Source organism: Salvelinus alpinus, chromosome 8 (genome assembly GCF_045679555.1).
Source record: "Salvelinus alpinus chromosome 8, SLU_Salpinus.1, whole genome shotgun sequence".
Lineage (NCBI taxonomy): Eukaryota > Metazoa > Chordata > Actinopteri > Salmoniformes > Salmonidae > Salvelinus > Salvelinus alpinus.
This window is the reverse complement of record NC_092093.1, coordinates 44,063,508-44,088,240: the sequence shown is the minus strand read 5'-3', so window position 1 is coordinate 44,088,240 and position 24,733 is coordinate 44,063,508. Positions and strand designations below refer to the sequence as shown.

The 24,733-nt window shown below is 44.1% G+C and overlaps 1 protein-coding gene across 2 annotated transcripts; it reads right to left on the bottom strand.

Moving 5' to 3' along the window:
- Positions 1-258: 258 nt before the first annotated feature.
- On the bottom strand, positions 259-24,675 carry LOC139583184 (mitotic deacetylase-associated SANT domain protein-like). Of its 2 annotated transcripts, none has more exons than XM_071414012.1 (13): positions 24,175-24,675; positions 21,661-23,477; positions 11,690-11,911; positions 11,054-11,402; positions 9,951-10,020; positions 9,381-9,526; positions 6,800-6,903; positions 6,491-6,566; positions 6,228-6,316; positions 5,843-5,986; positions 5,629-5,721; positions 5,254-5,432; positions 259-2,452 (listed from the first exon to the last, which is right to left on the bottom strand). In XM_071414012.1, the coding sequence occupies exons 2-13, from the start codon at positions 23,161-23,163 to the stop codon at positions 2,191-2,193; spliced, it is 3,237 nt and encodes a 1,078-aa protein (XP_071270113.1). In that variant the 5' UTR covers positions 23,164-23,477; positions 24,175-24,675; the 3' UTR covers positions 259-2,190. The 2 variants fall into 2 exon arrangements, with proteins under 2 accessions (XP_071270113.1, XP_071270112.1); XM_071414011.1 differs by having other exon boundaries at positions 11,690-11,914; positions 24,175-24,674.
- Between the last annotated feature and the right edge of the window lie 58 nt (positions 24,676-24,733).

Genomic DNA, 24,733 nt, shown 5'->3' with positions numbered 1-24,733 from the left:
TATTGTGGTATTCATAATATAGCATATGTATTGAAACCCAAGGGAATGCTCTTGAATTGTAAATTGTAGGGATTATTGCCCCTCCCTGAAACAGGGAGTTACCTACCTGAATTTTCCAATAAGAAACTAGTTCATTGCAAACATTTTCTGTTGCAAAACATTTTTGCTACAGAGTGTACTAATTAATACACCCTGTTGTATGTGAGAAAATTATACAAAGCTTAGATAAGACCTCTTCAGGGAATGACAGAAACGTCGTTTCTGAATAGATTTTTAATCAACTTTTTCAATTCAACGGCAGTTGACATTATTGATTATTTAAAAGTTGGCAACATTATTTGCAATGCAGTATTTTCAATATATAAACTTTTTATAAAATATTTTTTTTACACAAGACACATTACTACGATAGTCCAGAGAGGGCATTATGAATTAAATGTTTTTTTCCCCCTCATTATGTCGAGATCACAACTTATTTATCTCATGATCACATAACAAAAGTTGTTTTGTCGAGATCAAGAGATATTCAAAAGTACCATGCGTCATCCATTGATTTGTTCAGATGCATGATAACCACTTCATCAAGGAGCCCTCTGGCTGCGTTGATCGCAATACTGGGCTTTTAAGCCCTGAACGATGCCTGACAGGCAGCCGTGTCTCCCAGGCTACGTGCCGCCCCTAAGACCACAACCAATCGCATGCAAGGGACAACGCAGCTAACTTGGCTAGTCTTGTGAGCTAGTTAGCTTGGTAGTCTGGGGCTGAAATTGAATCTGATCAGCCTGTCAGGAATGGAGCTCACCCACTCTGTAAATTTAAATATGAAAGCTAACATAGCTTGCTAGCTAGCTTGTTATCTAACACGACTACCTAGCTAGCTAGCACACTCACACGACTAGCCAAGTTTACTGCGTTGTTGCTTGCATGCATTGGTTGTGGTCTTGGGGGCGGCACACAGCCTGGGAGACAGAACTGCCTGTCAGGCATTGTTCTGGGCTTAAATGCCACACGAGGGCTTAGATGCCCCAAGAGCTCTTAGCTCAAGGTAAGGGACATTTAAGCTTGATAACGTTCTAACTTATAAACTGATAATAAGCTCCAAACACAAATTAATGCATGATGTTAGCATGAAATGTACTATCCCTTACCATAGCAATTTAAAAAAAACGTGCTGAATCCACTGTGGACTCTGCAGCCTCAGCCATACTGTCAAGCTATCATCAATAAGTCCACTCCTATTTATGGAGTTTATCTCGTGATCTCAACCAAACAACTTTTGTTATGTCATGATCATGGGAAAATTATCTTGTGATCTCGACAAAGCAACTTGTTATGTTGTGATCATGAGATAAATAAGTTGTGACGGACATAATGAGGGAATTATCTTTTCATTAATATGTCCTCTGGACTTTCGTACATTACATTTGAAAGGTCCCTTACTTTGTAGTATAAATGTGCAATTCAACCTTAGAGTTTGATGACAATTCTTTAAAAAATTCTCCACGATATTTACCTTAAAAGCAAAGCAGAATTCATAAAAGGTCATATCTACATTATCCCCAATTTTTGAAAACAGACCGATATTATAAAAGTGAAAAGTCTCTTTGATCATGATTTAGTAAGAGTATAGCTAGTTTGTCATAAACATCCACTGCAGTACAAACTATTAAAAACAACCAAAAGCCTAAATAGCACACACAATGAAACAGCCATATTGATATTCCAATACAGATATTCAATTAAATAAGGGATATAAAAAAAAGAGACATTGGCAAAAGCAATAGAATACAATGTATAAGTGCATTTACAAAAATATATTTCCTTGTGAAAAGTAAAGATGTGGAGTGCGAAAAGCGATTAACCGGAAGACTGACGTTGTGGCACTGGGATCTGAGACAAAGTGGATGTTCCAGGTATTCTTTTTTTGCAGTCACGTTGAGCATGTCAGAATATTGTTATATCATATGATTATGTGGTTCCTAGATGTTTAACAGTTCCCCAGGTGTTTCAAGATCTGATCATCTACGACCTGAACGACCTGGAACGCCACCATACTCAATCTCATGGTTTTAGGTAAAGTTTCTTTAAACTGTGTTTTTATAGGAGTGGGATCTCTCTTTCCTTCCCTCTTTCTCTGCATCAGGCCCAAGTCCCCCCCCCCCCACTCTTTTGTCCCCTTCTCTCCCTCTTTCAGTGCCAATCCATGTCCTCTTCATCTTCTGCCTCTGAAGGCACATCCTCATCACTGACCTCATCCTGTTCTCCCGCTTCATTACAACAACCATTCACATTCTGCATAGCCTCTGCTGCCTCCTTGGCCCGTGCCTCGGCTGCTGCCGCCGCCAGGGTCGCCCGCTCCTCCTCCTCTTTGAGTTTGAGCGCGGCGTCCTTCTTCTCCCGCTCAGAGTGGCTCTTCATGTGGGCGCTGCGGCTCTTAACCTTGTAGAACACCCTGGAGGTCAAAGGTCAGATACATTAACAATATAACCCAGAGCGCTATATACACTATATACACAAAAGTATGTGGACACCTCCTTCAAATGAGTGGACTCGGCTATTTCAGCCACACCCGTTGCTGACAGGTGTATAGAATCGAGCACACAGCCATGGAACCTCCATAGACAAACATTGTCAGTAGAATGGCCTTACTGAAGAGCTCAGTGACTTTCAACGTGGCACCGTTCCAACAAGTCTGGTTGTCAAATTTCTGCACTGCTAGAGCTGCCCCGGTCAACTGTAAATGCTGTTAATGTGAGGTGGAAACGTCTAGTAGCAACAAAGGCTTAGCAGCAAAGTGGTAGGCCACACAAGCTCACAGAACAGGACCACCGAGTGCTTAAGTGCGTAAAAATCTATCGAGTTCCCAACTGCCTCTGGAAGCAAGGTTAGCACAAGAACTGTTCATCGGGAGCTTCATTAAATGGGTTTCCATGGCCGAGCAACCGCACACAAGCCTAAGATCACCATGCGCAATGCCAAGCGTCGGCTGGAGTGGTGTAAAGCTTGCCGCCATTGGACTGTGGAGCAGTGGAAATGTGTTTTCTGGAGCAATGAATCACGCTTCACCATCTGGCAGTCCAATGGACAAATCTTTGTTTGGCGGAAGCCAGGAGACTGCTACTTGCCCCAATGCATAGTGCCAACTGTAAAGTTTGGTGGAGGAGGAATAATAGTCTGGGGCTGTTTTTCATGGTTCGGGCTAGGCCTTTTAGTTCCAGTGAAGGGAAATCTTAATTACAGCATACAATGCTGTAGACGATTCTAGACGATTCTGTGCTTCCAACTTTGTGGCAAAAGTTTGGGAAGGCCCTTTCCTGTTTCAGCATGACAATCCCCCGGGGCACAGAGTGAGGTCCATACAGAAATGGTTTGTTGAGATCGGTGTGGAAGAACCTGAATGGCCTGAACAGAGCCCTGACCTCAACCCCATTGAACATCTTTGGGATGAATTGGAACACTGCGAGCCAAGCCTAAGTGCACGACCTCACTAATGCTCGTGGCTGAATGGAAACACGTCCCCGCAGCAATGTTCCAACATCTAGTGGAAAGACTTCCCAGATGAGTGGATGCTGTTATAGCAGCAAAGGGTGGACCAACTCCATATTAATACCCATGATTTTGTAATGAGATGTTCGACGAGCAGGTGCCCACATACTTTTGGTATTGTAGTGTATATAAAGAGAATTATATGGCTCGGATAGAACCTACAGTCACAGGTGGTGTACCAGGTCATCGCGCTGTGCATCTCAGAAGATTGCTATATCATATCAATATGGTTAGTGAGACGTAAAATTATTCTCCAGGTGTTGTAATAGGGATGGGCATTTGAAATGATTTCACTATTCAAATAATATCATGACATTTTGGATATCCAGAAAGTCGAAATACATGTTTAATTTCAAATGTTTTACTTCAATGGAGACTTGCTAACACGACTCGACAGAAAGACAGTGAGCGCAGGTGCCGAGAGTGCTGCAGCACCCCCTTAAAAATGAAAATAAATAAATAAATAATATTAATAATTCGGAATATAAAACATAAATAATTGAAAAAAAATTATTTGTCCTTTATTTGCAGCTATTGACAAAAGTAGTGCACCTTGCCTTTACTAGTCCTGTATTAGCGCAGTGGTTCCTAAACTCGGTCCCGGGTCCCTCCCCTGGGTGCACGTTTTGGTTTTTGCCCTAGCACGACACAGCGGATTCAAATAATCAAAGCTTGATGATGAGTTGTTTATTTGAATCAGCTGTGTGGTTCTCAGGCAAAAAAATCAAATGTGCACCGACAGGTAGACTGTTGTTTCATATGAATGGAGTTGTTGAAGACAAGTATGGGGAGTGGAAGATATTTTTTTTGTTAGTGCTACAGACTGCTATATCGGTCCGCTAATACAGGGTTTGTATTAGAGACAGTGCGCTGTACCCCCTGTATTAGCGGACCGATATAGCCGTTTGTAGCGCTATCAAAAAAAGATCTGCCACTCCCCTTACTTGTCTACAACAACTCCATTCATATGAAACAACAGCCTACCTGTTGGTTGATCATTGTAGCCTACTCCTTCTCATTTAGCCAACTTATTTCTGTAATTTTAATTACATTTGGCATGAATTAGAAATCACCCACTTCACTTGCTACACATGCCGCTTTGATTGACCGACGACAACAAGCTACACATGTGTAACGTGTGCAGGCTCCCAGAGTGTCTTTTATGGGGTTGAACTCATAAAAACTGTCATAAAAACAATTGTTTTATGACAATTTCGAATGTGATGTCTGTCCTTGTAGGCTATGTGGCAATGTCACATAGATAATTGTATTTCATTTGAGACAAAGCCTTTTCATTGTTAAAATGTGCCTATATTTTCTGGTCTCAGATGTATCCTCTCCCAAGTAATCAAATATTAACGTCTCTTTGGATAGTCAAATATTCCAATAACCGTGCATATCCCTATGTTGTAAAATCGGATTATCCGTGCAGCGCTACTGCAACAAATACCAATGGATTTTGTCTCCATTGTCGTCCCACCAGTCTGGGATGTTTCCAGTGAACACTGGTCTCTAAGAGAGATGCCTGGTTTATAATACTCTTGGTCAATCCATTTCTTTCACCCTGTTTTCTTTCACTATAAAAACTGTTAGGTGGAAACTGTTAATGGTGGTAGGATTGCATGGTGGAGTGTGTGTGTATCGGTTTGCAGATACAATACATATACAAATACTCTTACATAGACAGACACACACAAACACACTGACCTGCTACACTTCTTGCAGGGGAACACGCCCTCTGGGTCGCCCGGAGGTTTTGGGGGCGCTCTGCTCTTCTTCCCTGCAGACTCGGGACGAGGATTTCGGAGTGCAGAGGGAGGGGTTGGATGGTGAGGCCCCACCTTTTGTACAGTATCCTGGTCCTTGTGTCCTAGCACTGCTCCTGTCTTGTGGGCCAAACATTACATTTCATTGTGTTAGTCTGTCATACAAGTGTTGTATTGCACTGTTGGTGGATCATTGGTCAAAGAACATATAGACATAGGATATACCGGTATGGGATGGATATTAACATGATACAAAGTGGTTGAATAGTTTAACAAACACTTTTAAATGTAATTTCAAGTGAAAATGAGCACTTACATTGTCGTGAGCCTGTAGTGTCTGGTTAACCCTCAACTGGCTGCCATCTTTACCCCGTTCACATGACCCTTCCCACTTCCTGTTGTCTTCTCTCTGAGTTGGCATATAACACAATAAATGTTCATCTTAATGAAAGTAATGTAAAAAATAAAAAAGTTTAAGTAATCATTAACTACTTGTTTTATTTTATTTGTTTTCATTAACTAAGCCCTACTTTGACATCCAATACTGCCTCTGTGTGTTTCGCCGCTGGTGACTCTGAAGGTCCGTAGGTAAGGGTTCCACTGCGACTGATCTTCACCCGTTTCTTATACGTGTAGTAGAACTCCACACACTGTGCCACTGTCTTAGTCCGCACCTGTATATGGAGCGACAAAACACACGCACGCAGACACACACACAGACAAAGGTATTCATTATACTCTTCCTCTCCCCTCATTCCCGTACACACATAGAAATATAGACACAGACACCGTTATTAAAAAGTTATTCACTTCTAATGGTACTCCCACTGTTTGCCCAGGTAGTGATAATATGCTGATTCATGCCATGTGGTGAAAGTGTCATGGCCGACATGGCCTGATTAGAATTGGGCGTACCAATTTCTGCACCATGAAGAAGTCCTTCCTGTAGGCAGAGATGCCTTTGTTGAAGTAGCGCTTCTCTGAGGGAGTCCAACTGTCTGATCCTGGGAGGGAAATTATTCACCATACTGTCAATGAGGTCACGCGGTGTGTGTGTGTGTGTGTGGGGGGGGGGGGGTTGTGAGTGAATGAATTCCATCACTCTCCTGCCCCTTCTCCCCTTTAACAAGCACACACTTTAGAAGGAAGCACATGAGGAAACAAGACAACGTCCCCACCTGAGTAGTGATAGTCTGCCAGGTGATGGCCTTTAGAGAAAATGGGCTCCTTGAGCAGCAGGAATGCCAGGGCCTCCTGGGGAGCACAACACAATTCATCACCAGGGTGTTTCCCAAATGGCACCCTATTCCCTATATAGCGCACTACATTTGACCAGGGGCCACAGAAATGTACTATCAAGTGAATAGGGTGCCATTTGCGACACAGCCCGGGATAAACTTGCCACAATGGATCATTCTGAAAGCGTAGGGGAGGCACCGTCATTGTAAACTTCTCGGTTATATCAATGGATGAGTCACTGTACTCACAAGGACATTGCCCCCGCACTCATGCAGACAGTGAAGGGCCAACTCTTGATTGGTGCCTCCGCCATACAGAGCGCATGAGCAGGCCAGGCTCATCAGGTCATCCACTAGGGGGGAGAGTGAGGCAGTTTTGAGAGAGGAAGGCAGGGAGGAAGAGGTGCAGGGAGAGAGAAAGTGAGTAGGGGAGGAGAAGATAGACAGATACAAAAAAAATTGACAGAAAGCTAAAAGGTTGTTCAAATGTGCATACTTTAAGTTTCATACAAAAAGCAAGCTCTATTACCGCTCACACTACAGAACCATACCAAGCTGAGCCGAGCTAAGCAGTGCTGGCCTGATTATGCATTCAACATAGTTTCTAGAACCATGCTGAAAAAATTGAAATAAAATAGCTGTAGTGCTAGCACAGTACGGTTCGGGTTGGCCCTATAGTGTGAAAACACATTTAGATGGCTATAACGTTTGAGGAAGGGACAGCAGTTTAGGCTTGGGCAGTATACCGTATACCGGAGTATTTGGAAATAGCGTCGGGATGGTTCTTCAATACCGTTGAAACTATTTATTCGGAAAGTATTTAGACCCCTTGACTTTTTCCACATTGTTACGTTACAGCCTTATTCTACAATGTATGAAACAAAAAAAATCCTCATCGATCTACACACAATATCCCATAAAGCAAAGCGAAAAACAGTTAAAAAAAAAAACTGATATACCTTATTTACATAAGTATTCAGACACTTGCTATGAGACTCGAAATTGAGCTCAGGGTCATCCTGTTTCTATTGATCATCCTTGAAATGTTTCTACAACTTGGAGTCCACCTATGTTAAATTTAAATTGATTGGACATGATTTGGAAAGGCACACACCTGTCTATATAAAATCCCACAGTTGGCAGTGCATGTCAGAGCGAAAACCAAGCCATGAGGTCAAAGGAATAGTCCGTAGAGCTCCGAAACAGGATTGTGTCAACGCACAGATCTGCAAAAAATTTCTAAAACATTGAAGGTCCCCAAGAACACAGTAGCCTCCATCATTCTTAAAAATGGAAGAAGTTTTGAACCACCAAGAATCTTCCTAGAGCTGGCCGCCTGGCCAAACTGAGCAATCGGGGGAGAAGAGTTCCTCTGTGGAAATGGGAGAACCTTCCAGAAGGACAACCATCTCTGCAGCACTTCACCAATCAGGCCTTTATGGTAGAGTGGCCAGACAGAAGCCACTCCTCAGTAAAAGGCACATGACAGCCTGCTTGGAGTTTGCCAAAAGGCACCTGAAGGACTCAGACTATGAGAAACAAAATTCTGTGGTCTGATGAAACCAATATTGAAAACTTTGGCCTGAATGCCAAGCATGCCAAGCACAAGACAAAGCAGGAGTGGCTTTGGCACAAGTCTCTGAATGTCTTTGAGTGGTCCAGCCAGAGCCCAGACTTGAACCCGATCGAACATCTCTGGAGAGACCTGAAAATAGCTGTGCAGAGACGATCCCCATCCAACCTGACAGAGCTTGATAGGATCTGCAGAGAAGAATGGGAGAAACTCCCCAAATACAGGTGTGCCAAGCTTGTAGCGTCATACCCAAGACTCAAGGCTTTAATCGCTGCCAAAGGTGCTTCAACAAAGTACTGAGTAAAGGGTCTGAATACTTACGTAAATGTGATATTTCAGTCTAATTTATTTTATACATTTGCAAAAAATTCTAAAAAACATTTTTTTGCTGTCATTATGGGGTATTGTGTGTGGATTGATGAGGGAAAAAACTATTTAATCCATTTTAGAATAAGGCTGTAACGTAACAAAATGTGGAAAAAGTCAAGGGATCTGAATACACTATCTGTATATTTGTAGCTACTTTAAGTAAATAGCTGCAGTCAACTACGTTAGGAGATAAAGCAGATCACGTTCTTCATTTCACCTGTCACATTATTTTTCATTATGAAGCTTACTGGTCGTCCCCAGTCACATGGTGTTTGTTTACAACCACAAAACATTGAGAGACCGGTGCCTTGTAAGTCGCTCACTGTTGTGCAGCGCGTACCAGGTGATCTAGTTATAGTATGGAATTCACAACTAAATGTTTGCCAGATATCTTATAACTATTAAGTTAACTGTCTAAAATGTGTTAAATGCTCTGCAGTTGTACATTTGGTATGCTAATTTAGTAGCTAGTTATCTAGCTAAGTGGTTAGTTTCTTGCAAAATCAAGCTTATTTTGGTAACAGCAGAGAATCCCCTCCTGGATCAAGAGCCTTGCTGTCTAATATGTATTTTGTGCGTGCAGCAAACTGTGAGTAGCATTTTTGAGTTACTTGTATAACTTTATGACCTGGGATGTCTGCCCTACAAATAGTTTGTCAGAGACTGTATAAAATGTTTGCAATGCACTCGTTAGCATTTAGCTAGCATTCACTATGGGTATTTACATGTACTTGTTAGCATTGCTAACCTTCAGATTACAGAGGCTCAGTAGGGTTTGAAAAAAGCGGCCCTTGTGTTCAGTGCTGGTATTACCAAATGTCCTGTGATGGCACAAGGTCGGTATGAAGGCATGCCAATCAGGATACCGCCCTAGCCTAGTATAGTTACCAGTCTCCTGCACTGCGTGGCGTAGCTGGGATTCCTTCATGGGGAGCCAGACCAGGTCAGCCTTGTGCTGGTCCCACTGGGTTAGCGAGCAGTCTCGCTGCAGCTCTGGCACCTCTGCCTGATACTGCAGACCAATGTTAATACGCCTGGAGGGAGGGGGGAGAGGGAGAAAAAGGGAGAGGTTGGGAGAGGGTGGAGGGAGGGGGGGCGGAAAGAGAGAGAGAGACAAAGGGGGGAGGGAGAGAGTGGAGGGGGGAGCGAGAGAGAAATATTAGGAAATCAGCAGCCATTGTGGCCATACCAGTCTGAAGTTCTGCTGTAGGCTCTCTCCATGAGGACCATGCTGTGTGGATAGATATTGTAGATAAGTGTCCCCTGAAGGCACAAATCAAGGGCTGGTGCCACCAACTGAAAAAGTGAACATTTTATAGTCTCGAGCCATGGATGGGCCATAAAACATTATAAGAGGGTCATACATGCTTAGGACAAGTCTTTCAATGCATTATAAGTGCATCATAATGCATTATACCTGCAGGCTTTGAGTAAAGTGTCACAGAGGTTTGTACTCACGGGTCAAAGCTGACAGGTGTGGCGTCGGTGATCAAAGGGAGGACTGGGGGTGTGATGTCTGTAGAGCTGGCTGTAGAACACACAAGGAAGGCAGGGCCTTTAGGGCACTACTATCTGGACCAAAACAGAGAGGCAGACATGGGTCTATTTCACCCCTGGAGGACTGTGGGTCTGCCACCCAAATGGCACTTTTTGCCAGGGTCCATAGGACTGGTCAAAAGTAGTGCACTATACTGGGAATAGGGTATTATTTGTGACAGCCTAAACTTTATTAAGGGAGATTTCTCTATTGAAAGTGCTTTGTTAGTCTAGGACTTGGGTTAACTACTCTGTGTCCAGGAAACCAGCCCTAAGAGTAGTGGACTATTGACAGAAAAATACATTGTGTCAAGGACGCATGCAGTGCACAGGAAAAGAAAGGGACAAATACAAAAATGCAAGAACGACAGAAGTATGGGTCATCTAGAGAAGAAACACTAACAAAAATGACAGGGCTGGCTGCAAAGTCTAGACAGACGTACAAAAAAATAAGGTGGAGAGTAAAAAGGAAGAGAAAGCAGTGGTGGAAAAAGTAACAAACTTGAGTAAAAGTAAAAATACCTTAAAAGAAAACGACTAAAGTTCAAGTGAAAGTCACTCAGTAATATACTACTTGAGTAAAAGGCTAAAAGTATTTGGTTTTAATATATACTTAAGTCGATTTTCTTGTTTTTTAAATTTACGGATAGCCAGGGTCACACTTCAACAAATGAAACGTGTGTTTAGTGAGTCCGCCAGATCAGAGGCAGTAGGGATGACCAGGGATGTTCTCTTGATAAGTGCATGAATTGGACAATTTTTCTGTCCTGCTAAGCATTCAAAATGGAACGAGTACTTTTGGGTGTCAGGGAAAATGTATGGAGTAAAAAATACAATATTTTCTTTAGAAATGTAATGAAGTCAAAGTACAAATACCCCAAAAAACTACTTAAGTACTTTACACCACAGAGAGAGACAGGAGTGCAAGACTAGGCAGACAAGTGATTGAGTGAAAAGCAGCGAGAGAGAGAGAGAGAGAGACAGGAATACAGAGACACTCCTCGAGGCTCCATGATAACACTTACTGGAATGCAGCAGGCTGCGCGAGTTTGACTTGGGTGTAATGGGCGGTGGTTGCAGGGTTTGGTTGCTGGTGGTTATGGAGGACAGGAAGGTGGAGAAGTAGAGCCCTGAGCCCCCGCGCACCGGTGACAGGATGGGAGGTGGGGTGTAGGGCGGCATTGTGAAGGGGTGGTCAGGCAAGCGGATGGGTGAGCGTAGGTGGCTCTGGTAGGGAGTGATGGCGGAGTAGACCGAGGGAACGATGAACGTGGTCGGTTTGGGCGGAGGGATGAAGAGCGGCTCGGGACGAGGACGCTGTTTGTGCTTGTCCAATTTCCCATCATTGTCCTGCCCCGCGTTGCTCTCCTCGTCCTGTTTTGGTGAGACGATTGTGAGGATGGCATTTGTTTTCTTTCAAATAATTTAGCTGCAATTCATTGAGCTTGTCTGGCTGGTGCAATGTAAACAAGGGAATAGTCCCAAAAGTGCAACCCCAGCCATCTTGTACTTCAGGCAGGTAAAATCAAACACTCAACTCAAACGGAAGAATATGGACTGAAACAATGAGAACTTGTCCTATAAGAAACACTGAAACGGTGCAAAAGTTTTTACTACGATGTGCCCTAATTAACACAACCCAGGTCTGCAACAGGACCTACCTGGCTGAAGCTTTCCGACAAGGAGTTCCTCAGGGAACGGCGCCGGGCCACAATGACAGAGGGCTTGTGTTTGGGCTGGGGCAGGAGCAGGGGGTGCTGACTCGGGAGGCGCCCGTAAAGCCAGGTGCCCGGAGGGGCTGTCTGACCCTGACGCACTGGCACCGACACGGGTATAACCAAGGGCACCATGCCAGCCTGTCTGCCTGTAGGACCCTCCTGCAGCTGCTGGGGAAAGAGAGAGGGGGGGAAACAGAAGAAAATAACATATGAGGTGAGGGAGATAAAAATGGGAGTGCATTAGTAAACTTAACATTCTACATGGAGCAATTGTTTATGTCAGACCGTAAGTATGCAGGTCTCACACACACACACAATTTATGAACATTGCTTAGAGGCAGTCTTCAGTGTTGCAAGATCCGGTACCACAGACTTGAGAATACACTGCACATGTGGTATGAACAAACAGTTACTTATAGGTAGCACATGGTTACTGTCAGCTTACAAAACTTACTGAAAATTCATTAGAAAACCCATTCAGGCCAGGACAGAAAATAAAATGTGAAATCAAATTCAAATGAGTCCAGTAAATGTGTCAACCTCAATTCTGCACTTTTTTCCCATTCAACTCCACTCCACATGGCCAACTCAGCAGTCTTCTGGCTGGGCTTGTGATTTAGAAATAGAAACAAGTATTGTGAATATTAGTAGTAGGACTGTTTTATTAAGGCAACTGGTTGGGCAGAGAGTGTGGAGGAGTGCGAGTTTGCAGGTCTGGCTGTGGCTCCAGGCTGCATCCGTGGCCCCTCCCTGGCTCAGCTGAATGACTGGGTAGGGATAGCCCTGAGGAATGTGGAGGTGTGTAGACATGCAGCTGCTTCAACAGTCTGCACCCAGCCTCTCTTTCGCTATCTCTGCAGGCCACACACACACACACACACACACACACACACACACACACACACACACACACACACACACACACACACACACACACACACACACACACACACACACACACACGGCTCCCTGTGGGCTGAAGTGCAGGAAGGTTTAAAACAGAATGACAACAACCAGAGCAATGTGTTTTATCACTTGGTGAGTGGATTTGTCAGCATGTTTTGCCTTTAAAAAACAAGAGTTGAAAAAAAATGCAGCTGCTTCAGTGGGTGTGCCCTAGGGAAACGTAAACATCAAATTCCGGACAGCAAGGCTAGGGATCGCTCTCTTTTCTCACAGCAGTATAATCAGTGTCGAATTGTGACTATAGGACCTTGGCCTTCAGAGGGACCAAAAATCCTCCAATGTGGTGTATCAAACAAAAAAAAATAACAGAAAACATAGCATCACTTAATGCGCCCGACATTTCTTCTGTAGTCAAACCATTGTAGTTCTAGTGAAGGAAGAGCAATGCTTTTTGATGACATTATGAATGAATGAAACAGGCCTGGCTGCGCTTCGGGCTGCCACACACACACACACACACACACACACACACACACACACACACACACACACACACACACACACACACACACACACTAAGAGTCAGAACCGGCATGGACACATGTGACACACAGCATAAAATAATGCGATCAGTGAAACAAAAAACACACTGTTTACACAACCTATGACAGCTTAACACCACTATCACCAATAGTGACAACAACAATGTCACATCAAAGGTGACAGGCTCATGGTGCTGAAAGGACAGCGCCGTAATACTTGTGCACTCCGTGGCACTGAAGGAGAGACCGTTTGGGGCACACACAGCATCAAATAACGTTAAAGAATAAGCAGACCATTCACTCCAGTAGGCCCCATGAAATCACACGAATATAAAAGAACGGTTTCATTTTCAAAATTGAATTAACAAACCAGCTATTACTTCCCATTGTAAAGCTAAGGTAACTGAGCTAAACGACTACCGCACTCACTTCCGTCATCATGAAGTGCTTTGAGAGACTAGTCAAGGACCATATCACCTCCACCCTCCACCTCCACCCTACCTGACACCCTAGACCCACTCCAATTTGCTTACCGCCCCAATAGGTCCACAGACGATGCAATCGCAACCACACTGCACACTGCCCTAACCCATCTGGACAAGAGGAATACCTATGTGAGAATGCTGTTCATCGACTACAGCTCAGCATTTAACACTATAGTACCCTCCAAACTCGTCATCAAGCTCGAGACCCTGGGTCTCGACCCCGCCCTGTGCAACTGGGTACTGGACTTCCTGACGGGCCGCCCCCAGGTGGTGAGGGTAGGTAACAACATCTCCACCCCGCTGATCCTCAACACTGGGGCCACACAAGGGTGCGTTCTGAGCCCTCTCCTGTACTCCCTGTTCACCCACGACTGCGTGGCCATGCACGCCTCCAACTCAATCATCAAGTTTGCGGACGATACTACAGTGGTAGGCTTGATTACCAACAACGACGAGACGGCCTACAGGGAGGAGGTGAGGGCCCTCGGAGTGTGGTGTCAGGAAAATAACCTCACACTCAACGTCAACAAAACAAAGGAGATGATTGTGGACTTCAAGAAACAGCAGAGGGAGCACCCCCCTATCCACATCGACGGGACAGTAGTGGAGAGGGTAGTAAGTTTTAAGTTCCTCGGCGTACACATCACGGACAAACTGAATTGGTCCACCCACACCGACAGCGTTGTGAAGAAGGCGCAGCAGCGCCTCTTAAACCTCAGGAGGCTGAAGAAATTCGGCTTGTCACCAAAAGCACTCACAAACTTCTACAGATGCACAATCGAGAGCATCCTGTCGGGCTGTATCACCGCCTGGTACGGCAACTGCTCCGACCACAACCGTAAGGCTCTCCAGAGGGTAGTGAGGTCTGCATAACGCATCACCGGGAGCAAACTACCTGCCCTCCTGGACACCTACACCACCCGATGTCACAGGAAGGCCATAAAGATCATCAAGGACGACAACCACCCGAGCCACTGCCTGTTCACCCCACTATCATCCAGAAGGCGAGGTCAGTACAGGTGCATCAAAGCAGGGACCGAGAGACTGAAAAACAGCTTCTATCTCAAGGCCATCAGACTGTTAAACAGCCACCACTAACATCAAGTGGCTGCTGCCAACATACTGACTCAACTCCAGCTCACTTTAATAATGGAAATTTATGGAAATTGATCAAAAATGTATCACTAGCCACTTTAAACAATGCCACTTAATATAATGTATATGTATATACTGTACTCTATATCATCTACTGCATCTTGCCATCTTTATGTAATTCATGTATCACTAGCCACTTTAAACTATGCACTTTTAGGTTTACATACCCTACATTATTCATCTCATATGTATATACTGTACTCGATACCATCTACTGCATCTTGCCTATGCCTTTCTGTACCATCACTCATTCATATATCTTTATGTACATATTCTTTATCCCTTTACACTTGTGTGTATAAGGTAGTAGTTGTGGAATTGTTAGGTTAGATTACTCGTTGGTTATTACTGCATTGTCGGAACTAGAAGCACAAGCATTTCGCTACACTCGCATTAACATCTGCTAACCATGTGTATGTGACAAATAAAAATTGAAATATATTTTTTCACGTCCATCACAATAACCGGTGATAGTTTAAATGCAACAATGTTTCACAGTCGTTATTTTCAAAGAGATAGTTAACAGCGAGCGAGCTGCAACAAAAAAGTGCCACTCACCAGAAGGTGATGAAATAAAATGAGATTTTATTTGTCACATGCTCCGAATACAACAGCTGGACCTTAGAGTGAAACGCTTGTAAATGCTTAGCCATGATCATTTGTAAACAACATTTGAAAGTTAATCTCGAAAAGGGTGATGCAAACAAATGAGCAAAAACATCCACCTTGAAGTTGATAACAGCTGCTGCAGCCGCTGTCGCCGGTCACACTACTATAACACAAGCTAGCTAACGTTATTGCGTTACCATAGGAAAACTGCTTCCCAACTGATATTTTCTCTTGCGCTCTCAGTAGTGACGAGAAGGCCTAGACAGGTCACTTCCCCCCCCCCAACGGTCCCACCCATTGCAAGTCAAAATGTGATTGGTTCATTCCTCTGCCACTCCAAAACTGTGCTCCAATAGTTGAATAGCACAGGGAAGAACAACTGCACCCTCACATTGAGGATTTCAAGTTGAAGGCTGACTGTGGTACCGCAGGCATTGTTTGCAGAAAACAGGATCCTCCATTATAGTGAATGGGGAAATGGCAATCTTCGTGGTCAATATTCATGGTTATACACTGAACAAAAATATAAATGCAACATGCAACAATTTCAAAGATTTTACTGAGTTACAGTTCATAGAAGGATATCAGTCAATTTAAATAAATAAATTAGGCCCTAATCTATGGATTTCACATGATTGGGGAGGGGCGCAGAGCCATGCGTGGGCCTGGGAGGCCATAGACCCACCCACTTTGGAGCCAGGCCCACCCATTCCTGCAGTCAACATGCCAATTACACACCCACTGTGTGGCATTGTGTTGTGTGACAAAACTGCACATTTCCCCGAGTGCTCCTGAGTGGCACAGCGGTCTAAGGCACTGCATCTCAGTGCTAGAGTTGTCACTACAGACCCTGGTCAATTCCAGGCTGTATCACAACCGGCCGGGATTGGGAGTCCCAGAAGGCAGGGCACAATTTGCCCAGCGTCGTCCGGGTTAGGGTTTGGCCGGGGTAGGCCGTCATTGTAAATAAGAAATTGTTCTTAACGGACTTGCCTAGTTAAAAAAAATGTTTTTATTGTCCCTAGCACAAGGTGCACCTGTGTAATGATCATGCTGTTTAATCAGCTTCTTGATATGCCACACCTGTCAGACGGGATGGATTATCTTGGCAAATGAGAAATGCTCACTAACTGGGATGTAAACAAATGTGTGCACCAAATTTGAAAGAAATAAGCTGTTTGTGCGTATGGAACATTTCTGGGATCTTTTATTTCAGCTCATGAAACATGGGACCAACACTTTACATGTTGTGTTTATTTTTGTTCAGTATATATTTAAAAAAAAGAACACAATCATGGTACCAATAATTGCTTCTATTTCACCAGATGTACATCCTTGGACCAATTACTTTAAAACAGGGTTCCCCAACTGGTGGCCCACAGGTGGTTTTATTTTCCCCCCCAAGTTTTCTGAGCAAATAAATAAATACAAATCTATATAATTATGTAACAGGTGGGTCTAATCCTGATTGGTTAAAACCACATTCCAGACAGTGACTATTCCACTAGCTACCACCAGCTAAATCTGACGTTAAAATGCCTATTTACTCTGTTACAGCTGAATGTGCAATATACAGTCTCATCAGCCCAGCCAGGCAATTTATAAACATGATCTCCACTATAAAAAAACATCTAGAAAGTATCTCACATTTCTTTTAGAATAACATTTAGTTTTCAACAGAGGAGATTTGTATAAAATTTGCTGTCTGTATCTCTAACAATTGCAACATTTTGAAAATTGAAACATTCGATCGCCAGCTGTCTCATAGTAATGAACGTGTCGGGATGAGACAGACAGGCAGGCAGCTTTTCTCAGCCGAAATCATGAATCAACATAGTTCTTTGTATATTTCCATAAAAATGATCAATCGAAAACAGGTAAAACTAAACGAAGTGCAGCTAGTTTGCCATCTTTCCAGCTTCGGTTTGAAGTGATTGTGTTAGCGGTGTGGTTGGCTAGCTCCTCTGAACAACAGTGTCCTGACGAGAGAGCACATATTCTATTCCAGGCGAAATCGCGCAAAATTAGCTCATTGTTATGGATGTATCCAAATAACTGTCACTAGAAAACAGCTTAAACAAATGTGCAGCTACTTTACTGTTATTCTGGCTGCACTGTTTGACGTGACTGTAAGTTAAACATAGTTTCATAGCTAGCAAGCAAGGGATAAGAACGTTGCCAGCCAGTACGGAAATGGAACATTTAGAACGAACGACTGTGTCGCGTCCAGTCCATAGTTACAGAACAAAAAGACTGAACGATTGGGTCACATTTCTGGCAACCGAACCGAAAGAACGAACAACCGGCCGGCTTGGGTAGCAACCCTAGATTTGTTGGGACAATATCTTGTGGAAAGATTAAATAGTATGAATAAATTCATCAAAATAAAGTTAATGAAAATATGTCAAATCATATTTGAATATGTCGGTAACCCGTTGTGTAAAATTGATACTACCCTAGAAGCCGGTGTTTGGAGGATATTGGTACGGTTTGTCAGCCCTCGACTTGGTCTCGGGCCTACATGATTTCATATGTGTTATTTCATAGTTTTGATGTCTTCACTATTTTTCTACAATATAGTAAAAATAAAGAAACTCTTGAATGAGTCCAAACTTTTGACTGGTACAGTATATTTAAGTGATAATGCCACAGAAGCCGTGTTTGTAGGATATAATGGAACGGGTGCACCCGTTCCATTATATCCTACAAACTATGAAATAACACATATGAAATCATGTAGTAACCAAAAACAAGTGTTAAACAAATCAAAATATATTTTATATTCTTCAAAGTAGCCACCCTTTGCCTTGATGACAGCTTTGCACACTCTTGGCATTCTCTCAACCAGCTTCATGAGGAATGCTTTTCCAACCGTCTTGAAGGAGGTCACACATATGCGGAGCACTTGTTGGCTGCTTTTTCTTCAACTCATCCCAAACCATCTCAATTGGGTTGAGGTCGGGTGATTGTGGAGGCCAGGTCATCTGATGCAGCAATCCATCACTCTCCTCGGTCAAGTAACCCTTATACAGCCTGGAGGTGTGTTTCGGGCCATTGTCCTGTTGAAAAACAAATGATTGTCCCACTAAGCGCAAACCAGATGGGATGGCATATGGATGCAGAATGCTGTGGTAGCCATGCTGGTTAAGTGTGACTTGAATTCTAAATAAGTCACCGACAGTGTCACCAGCAAAGCACCCCCACACCATCACACCTCCTCCTCCATGCTTCATGGTGGGAACCACATGCGTAGATCATCTTTTCACATACTCTTGCATCTCACAAAGACACGGCAGTTGGAACCAAACATCTCAAATTTGGACTCATCAGACCAAAGGACAGATTTCCACCTGTCTAATGTCCATTGTTCGTGTTTCTTGGCCCAAGCAAGTCTCTTCTTCTTATTGGTGTTCTTTCGTAGTCGTTTCTTTGCAGCAATTCGACCATGAAGGCCTGATTCACGCAGTCTCCTCTGAACAGTTGAGGTTGAGATGCGTCTGTTACTTGACCTCTGTGCAGCATTTATTTGGGCTGCAATCTAAGGTGCAGATAATTCTAATGAACTTATCCTCTGCAGCAGAGGTAACTCTGGGTCTTCCTTTCCTGTGGCGGTCCTCATGAGACGCAGTTTCATCATAGCGCTTGATGGTTTTTGCAACTACACTTGAAGAAACTTTCAAAGTTCTTGAAATTATGCAGATTAACTGACCTTCATGTCTTAAAGTAATGATGGACTGTCGTTTTTCTTTGTTTATTTGAGCTGTTCTTGCCATATGGACTTGGTATTTTACCAAATAGGGCTATCTTCTGTATACCACCCCTAACTGATTGGCTCAAACGCATTAAGAAGGAAAAAAATCCCCCAAATTAACAAGGCACACCTGTTAATTGAAATGCATTCCAGGTGACTACCTCATGAAGCTGGTTGAGCGAATGCCAAGAGTGTGCAAAGCTGTCATCAAGGCAAAGGGTGGCTATTTGAATCTCAATTATATTTTGATTTGTTTAACACTTTTCTGGTTACTACATGATTCATTTCATAGTGTAGATATTTTCACTATTATTCTACAATGTAGAAAATGGTAAATATAAAGAAAAACCCTTGAATGACTAGGTGTTCCAACACTTTGATCGGTATTGTGAGTATAATATATAAACACAATTTTTGGGGTGCAATTTTTATTGTGGGTCATAGGGGCGGCAAAGTAGCCTAGTGGTTAGAGCGTTGGGCCAGTAACCGAAAGTTTGCTAGATCAAATCCCCGAGCTGACAATGTAAAAACTTGTCGTTCTGCCCCTGAACAAGGCACTGTTCCTAGGCCGTCATTGTAAATAAGAATGTATTCTTAACTGACTTGCCTAGCTAAATAAAGGTAATACAATTATAATTTTTTTTAAAGACAAAAAAACACCAGGAAATCAGCTCCAAGTTATTTTAATTTAGAAAGAAATCCCACACATAAATGTGATTATATACAAATGTAAGCAAGGTTTGAAATGATTATGTTTTAGTCAAACATATCAGTTCGGGCTTCTTGCGGTCAGATTGCAGTCTACAAATTGTTTGCAATTATGTTCCTGCCCCCCGACCATACACTGCTTTAAAAATCACACAGACGTAGTTAAAATGAGAATTTAGTTGCTAATGGCAGTATGCAGTATCTCAGTCGGCCTTCCGATTGAGACACCCAATGAGGGAGCAGCACTCTGCTAGCCTACAAAGCCACTTCCTAGAGCAGGGATTCCCAAACTTTTTCACTCAGGCCCCCTCATCCAGCATTCTGGAACATAATGCACCCCCCCCTATTTCTATGGGCACAAGCACTGTTATTGACACAAACTGTTCACATCTCTCTTGTTGGTGGAGAGAACATTTAGCAGGTTTAAAGCTTATTTCCTGAAATTCTACACATTTTGCCATGGGGTGCAGAGAAAATGCTGCAGTTAAGAAAATGTTCTTGCAATTCTATACATTTTGCCATGTTTATTATTCATGTGCTGTTTGAGTGACTCGAACTTAAGTACAAAATACTGTATATGGGAAGAAAAAAAACATTCGCTGACATGGGCTAATTTTTCATAAACAGCTCATTAAGGTATGCAATGACTGACATGACAAGAGCTTCTGAAGCCTTAGCCAATTGGCTGGCTGAGCTAGAATGTTTCTACCCAGAGACCACCAAAGAAACTCTTGACTGGATTTTTTTTTCTCTTCAGTTTATACCCTTTTCTTTCCAACACAAACTGAAGAGATGAAATCAGAAGATCGTTAAAATTATTGTAAACATTAAATAGAAACCAAATCCTTAGGCCTTCAAGGCCCTCGGTTCCCCACTGAGTATAATGTGGATAGTACAGGGATGTCACAGGAGGTTGGTGGCACCTTAATTGAGGATGATGCGCTCGTGGTAATGGCTGGAGCGGAATCCTATCAAATGCCATCCCATTTGCTCCATTCCAGCCATTATTATGAGCCGTCCTCCCCTCAGAAGACTCCTGTGTGGGATGTAGGCTTTCCTATGAAAGCAGAGGATTCACCAGAAATTCTCAGGAAAAGCCACTTTTCAGGCTGCACAAGTATCCTGTGTATGAGGAGGATGTACAGTAGATGGAGAGAGAGAGTGTGTGTGTGTGTGTGTGTGTGTGTGTGTGTGTGTGTGTGTGTGTGTGTGTGTGTGTGTGTGTGTTTGCGCTAGGCCCTATAGCTGGATTGCCAGTAATAAACAAACCAAATAGCTTGCCAACTGTCAAAGTCAAGGTGACAGACCTCCTACATAGAAACCATCCTATTGAAAGAGGAACAGTGCATTGTAGTGGTCACAGTGGCAGCCAAGTACAGGAATAACACAATCAGTTCTCCCGTCATCCGGGAATTAATCTAACTTCGAATTGTCAGGTCCCCTTGTTTTTCCCTTCAGGAAATACATCAGGGAAATAGTAACTAAATCAATATTGATTTCCCTGACCCATTGTGCAGGCCTTTATGTAAACAGCAATAATTTTTAACAATGTCATTGTACTTTTGGGTTTATTGGACAGGAGAGAGAATGCTACAGCATTGGGTCAGATTCAAATCCATGCTCGCAGCGCTACACAGTACATGTGATTCATAAGCAGTGGCTTAGACCGCTGGACAACCCCAGGCCACTATGTGAATGAAAAGAACTTGGAACAGGTTTTAGGCCTGGTTGAACTAAATAAAAACAGTCTAAACAAACCTTGGATGTCTTGGCAACCTTGGCAGCGGGCATCGACTCCATCTCGGAAGCCTTCTGGGCCAGAGTCTCTAGATTGATCTCTTTCGACGCCCTCCGACGGGTACTCTGGATGACCCCCCCGGTGGGACCCTGGCCCTCCCCCATCCTCCCTTCCTCTCCTCCGGCCACCACGCCATTCTGGGGTACCTCCCTGGAGGTCTGATTCCAGGAGGTTAGTGAGGGAGGGCCACCCAGGGGGGACAGCCCGTCTCTGGAGAGGCGGCGGGAGCGGCGGGGGGCAGCCAAAGGTGCGTCGGAGGAGGAGGAGGGTGACATGGGGTTAGGTGAGACCATTGGATTGCAGGGTGGGCTTGACAGATCAGTGGATGGGGTCTCTACTTCCGGTGTCTGTCCCTGTCCATGAGTTTCCACAGACGGAGGCTTGTACTTCTGAGAGGGTGGGGAGCTAGCGCTAGACGGACAGTTGTCAGGGGGCTGGTGGTAGCTAAGGAAGTGTTGGTTTGGCTGCTGCTTTTGCTGAGACTGTGGCTGCAGTATTTCTTGCGGCGGTAAACTGTGTGGTTGCTGCTGTTGCTGCAACTGGTGAATTTGTTGCCGTTGCTCCTGTTGTAGTTGCTGCTTGTGAAACTGCTGTTGCATTTGCTGCTGCAGTTGGAGCTGATGCTGTTGCATTTGGTGCTGGTGCTGTTGCTGCAACTGGTGCTGTTGTTGATGCATTTGGTGCTGCTGTTGCATCTGAAGCTGCATCAGTTGGTGTTGTTGCTGGGCTTTAGACTGCTCGTTGTAGTTCAGGTTGGGCATGGCTTTGGTTCCCCCTTGGAACACCTGGTAGTACCCAGATGGAAGGTGTTGCTTGGTGGGTCCAAACGCCAGCTGGAAGGGCTGCAACAAGGACCCTTGTGGCATGGAGGGGTGAGAGGGGAGAGCATGGGGGTTCTGAGCCTGGAGGGCTACACCCTTATGGCCCTGCTGGAGGGCCTGGAGTTGGGCTTGGCGAATGGCGGCCGCCGCACCATGCTGCTCCCACTCTAAGCCCCTATCCTGGGCCATGGATCCTGGAGCGTGCTTCTCTGCTGGCACCATCTGCAAAGCAGCTCCTCCATCGTGGCTCCCCTTGGGGAAAGCCACCTGGCCCCTAACGTTGTTCAAGCCGCCCATATACGGGCCAAAGTTCTGCCCCCATGGATTGGTTGGCTTGGGCCCGGGAGCTTCCTGAGACCAGCCAGGGGCCTGGACGGGGTCCTGGTGCATCCATTTGACAGGGGCAGTCTGCTGGTAGTGAGCCCGACTTTGGGGCCCCTTCTCTGGGTTGAAAACCCCAGAGCCGTGGCCTCCAGGCTCAACGACCCCGTGAGCAGACTCCAGAGCCGGGGGGCCCATACCCCCATAGAAGACATCAGAAGCCACGACGTGCTGCACTGAGGGCTCCTTCATGGCAGCTACAGCCCGATGTTTGCTCCCACTCTTATCAGGGATCACTTTCTGCTGGGGAGGAAGACTCATACTAATAATCTAGCTAAAAAACAACAGCGGAAAAAAAAATCTGGGTTCTTTATATTTCCCCAGTCAATTAAGTGTAAAACAGGGACAAGACCAAGTGTGCCTGTCTACACTGCCTCAGTCTGGGACTGTTGTGGCCTGCTTTGTTTAATAGAGAGAATAGAAGGATTCGGGAGGAAACATAAGTCCTACAGGAAAGGGTAGAGGGTGGAGACCACACAACCCTCCTCCCCCAAGTCAGATCTCTAGAAGTTTGTTGCCGTTTGCGGTCACGGTGGCCCTAGATCCCCTTGTGGCCCTCATTCATGTGCAGGACCCTGAAAGAGAGAGGATGAGAAAATTGACTGTTAATAAAGTATGTTTTCAACAAGCTTTTGTGCAGACCAGGCCTGTTTGCTTAGCTCAGAGGAAGTTACTAGGCTACAGGGTATTCATAATGAAAGCAAAATAAGTTTGTTAGCATGCACTGTACAAGTATCGTGCAAGCAAATCGTTATCACTTCAGTACATCCAAATCACATGTAATGACATGTCAGACACAAAGGTATCCGTGTCGGCCCATTGTCTACAGAACATAGACGTTCATTTCGACTGTGATAAAAGCAGGCAGCAACAGAGCGAGGCGTGGACAGTACACATAATTGCCATTTAACACAGCGAGAAATACAGGAAACGAGGGGAAACAAGCAGAGCCGCTTTCTATCCTCCTCGTGGAACCCCCAAATTTCAGGCAACCTTTTGTGTTACATTGAAGTATTATGTTGCAACACTGTTACCGTAGCAGATTAGATACAATAACAATCTGTGCGGGGGTGTGTGTCTACAATACATGTTGACAGGCTCTCCAAATCACATCGTGGCTCCTTGAGTTAAAAAAAAAAAACTACGAAACCTACAAAACACACATTGCATACTGCCATGGGATTCTGTTTACAATATAAAGTTCTCCATGTTTTGCGCTCATGTTGATCGACAACAGAAACGTGATATGCCACGAATTCAATAGACACTTACCGTTTCAATATCGTTTTATGTATTTGACAGCAAGTTCTGTGGAGCCAATTTGCTCTGGTCCAAAGTCGACTGCATGGCGGGATCGTGCGCAGCAGATGACATACTTCGACTACTTCTCTTCAGACCAAAAAGTAAACTTGCGTCGAAACCATGCAAACACTGGACTTGGTATCGCAATGTTTATCGTTTAATCCGAAATCAGGCTATAGTGTCTAGGATGTTACGCACCGTAACAGTGAATTAATTATACACTTTCAGGAAAACATGTCCAAAAACTTACTCCCCGCATCGAGTGTGTATACGTACATAAACTGATAACGTGGTATGCTCAAAATGTGAAGTACACTGTATTTTGTTGCGTTTTTTCACAAATCTATCTGTCATATACATTGGTTCCTATTATATTCCTAGATACAATCATCCTGAACAGTGTTTATAAATCTGTGAAGCTGCGCAAAATCGTTGAAGTTCTGACGCTCGTGAACACTCCACTTCACCCTTCAACTGACGTTCTGTTATCCAATTCGACTGTCTGACCACGCCTATTATCCACCTTATA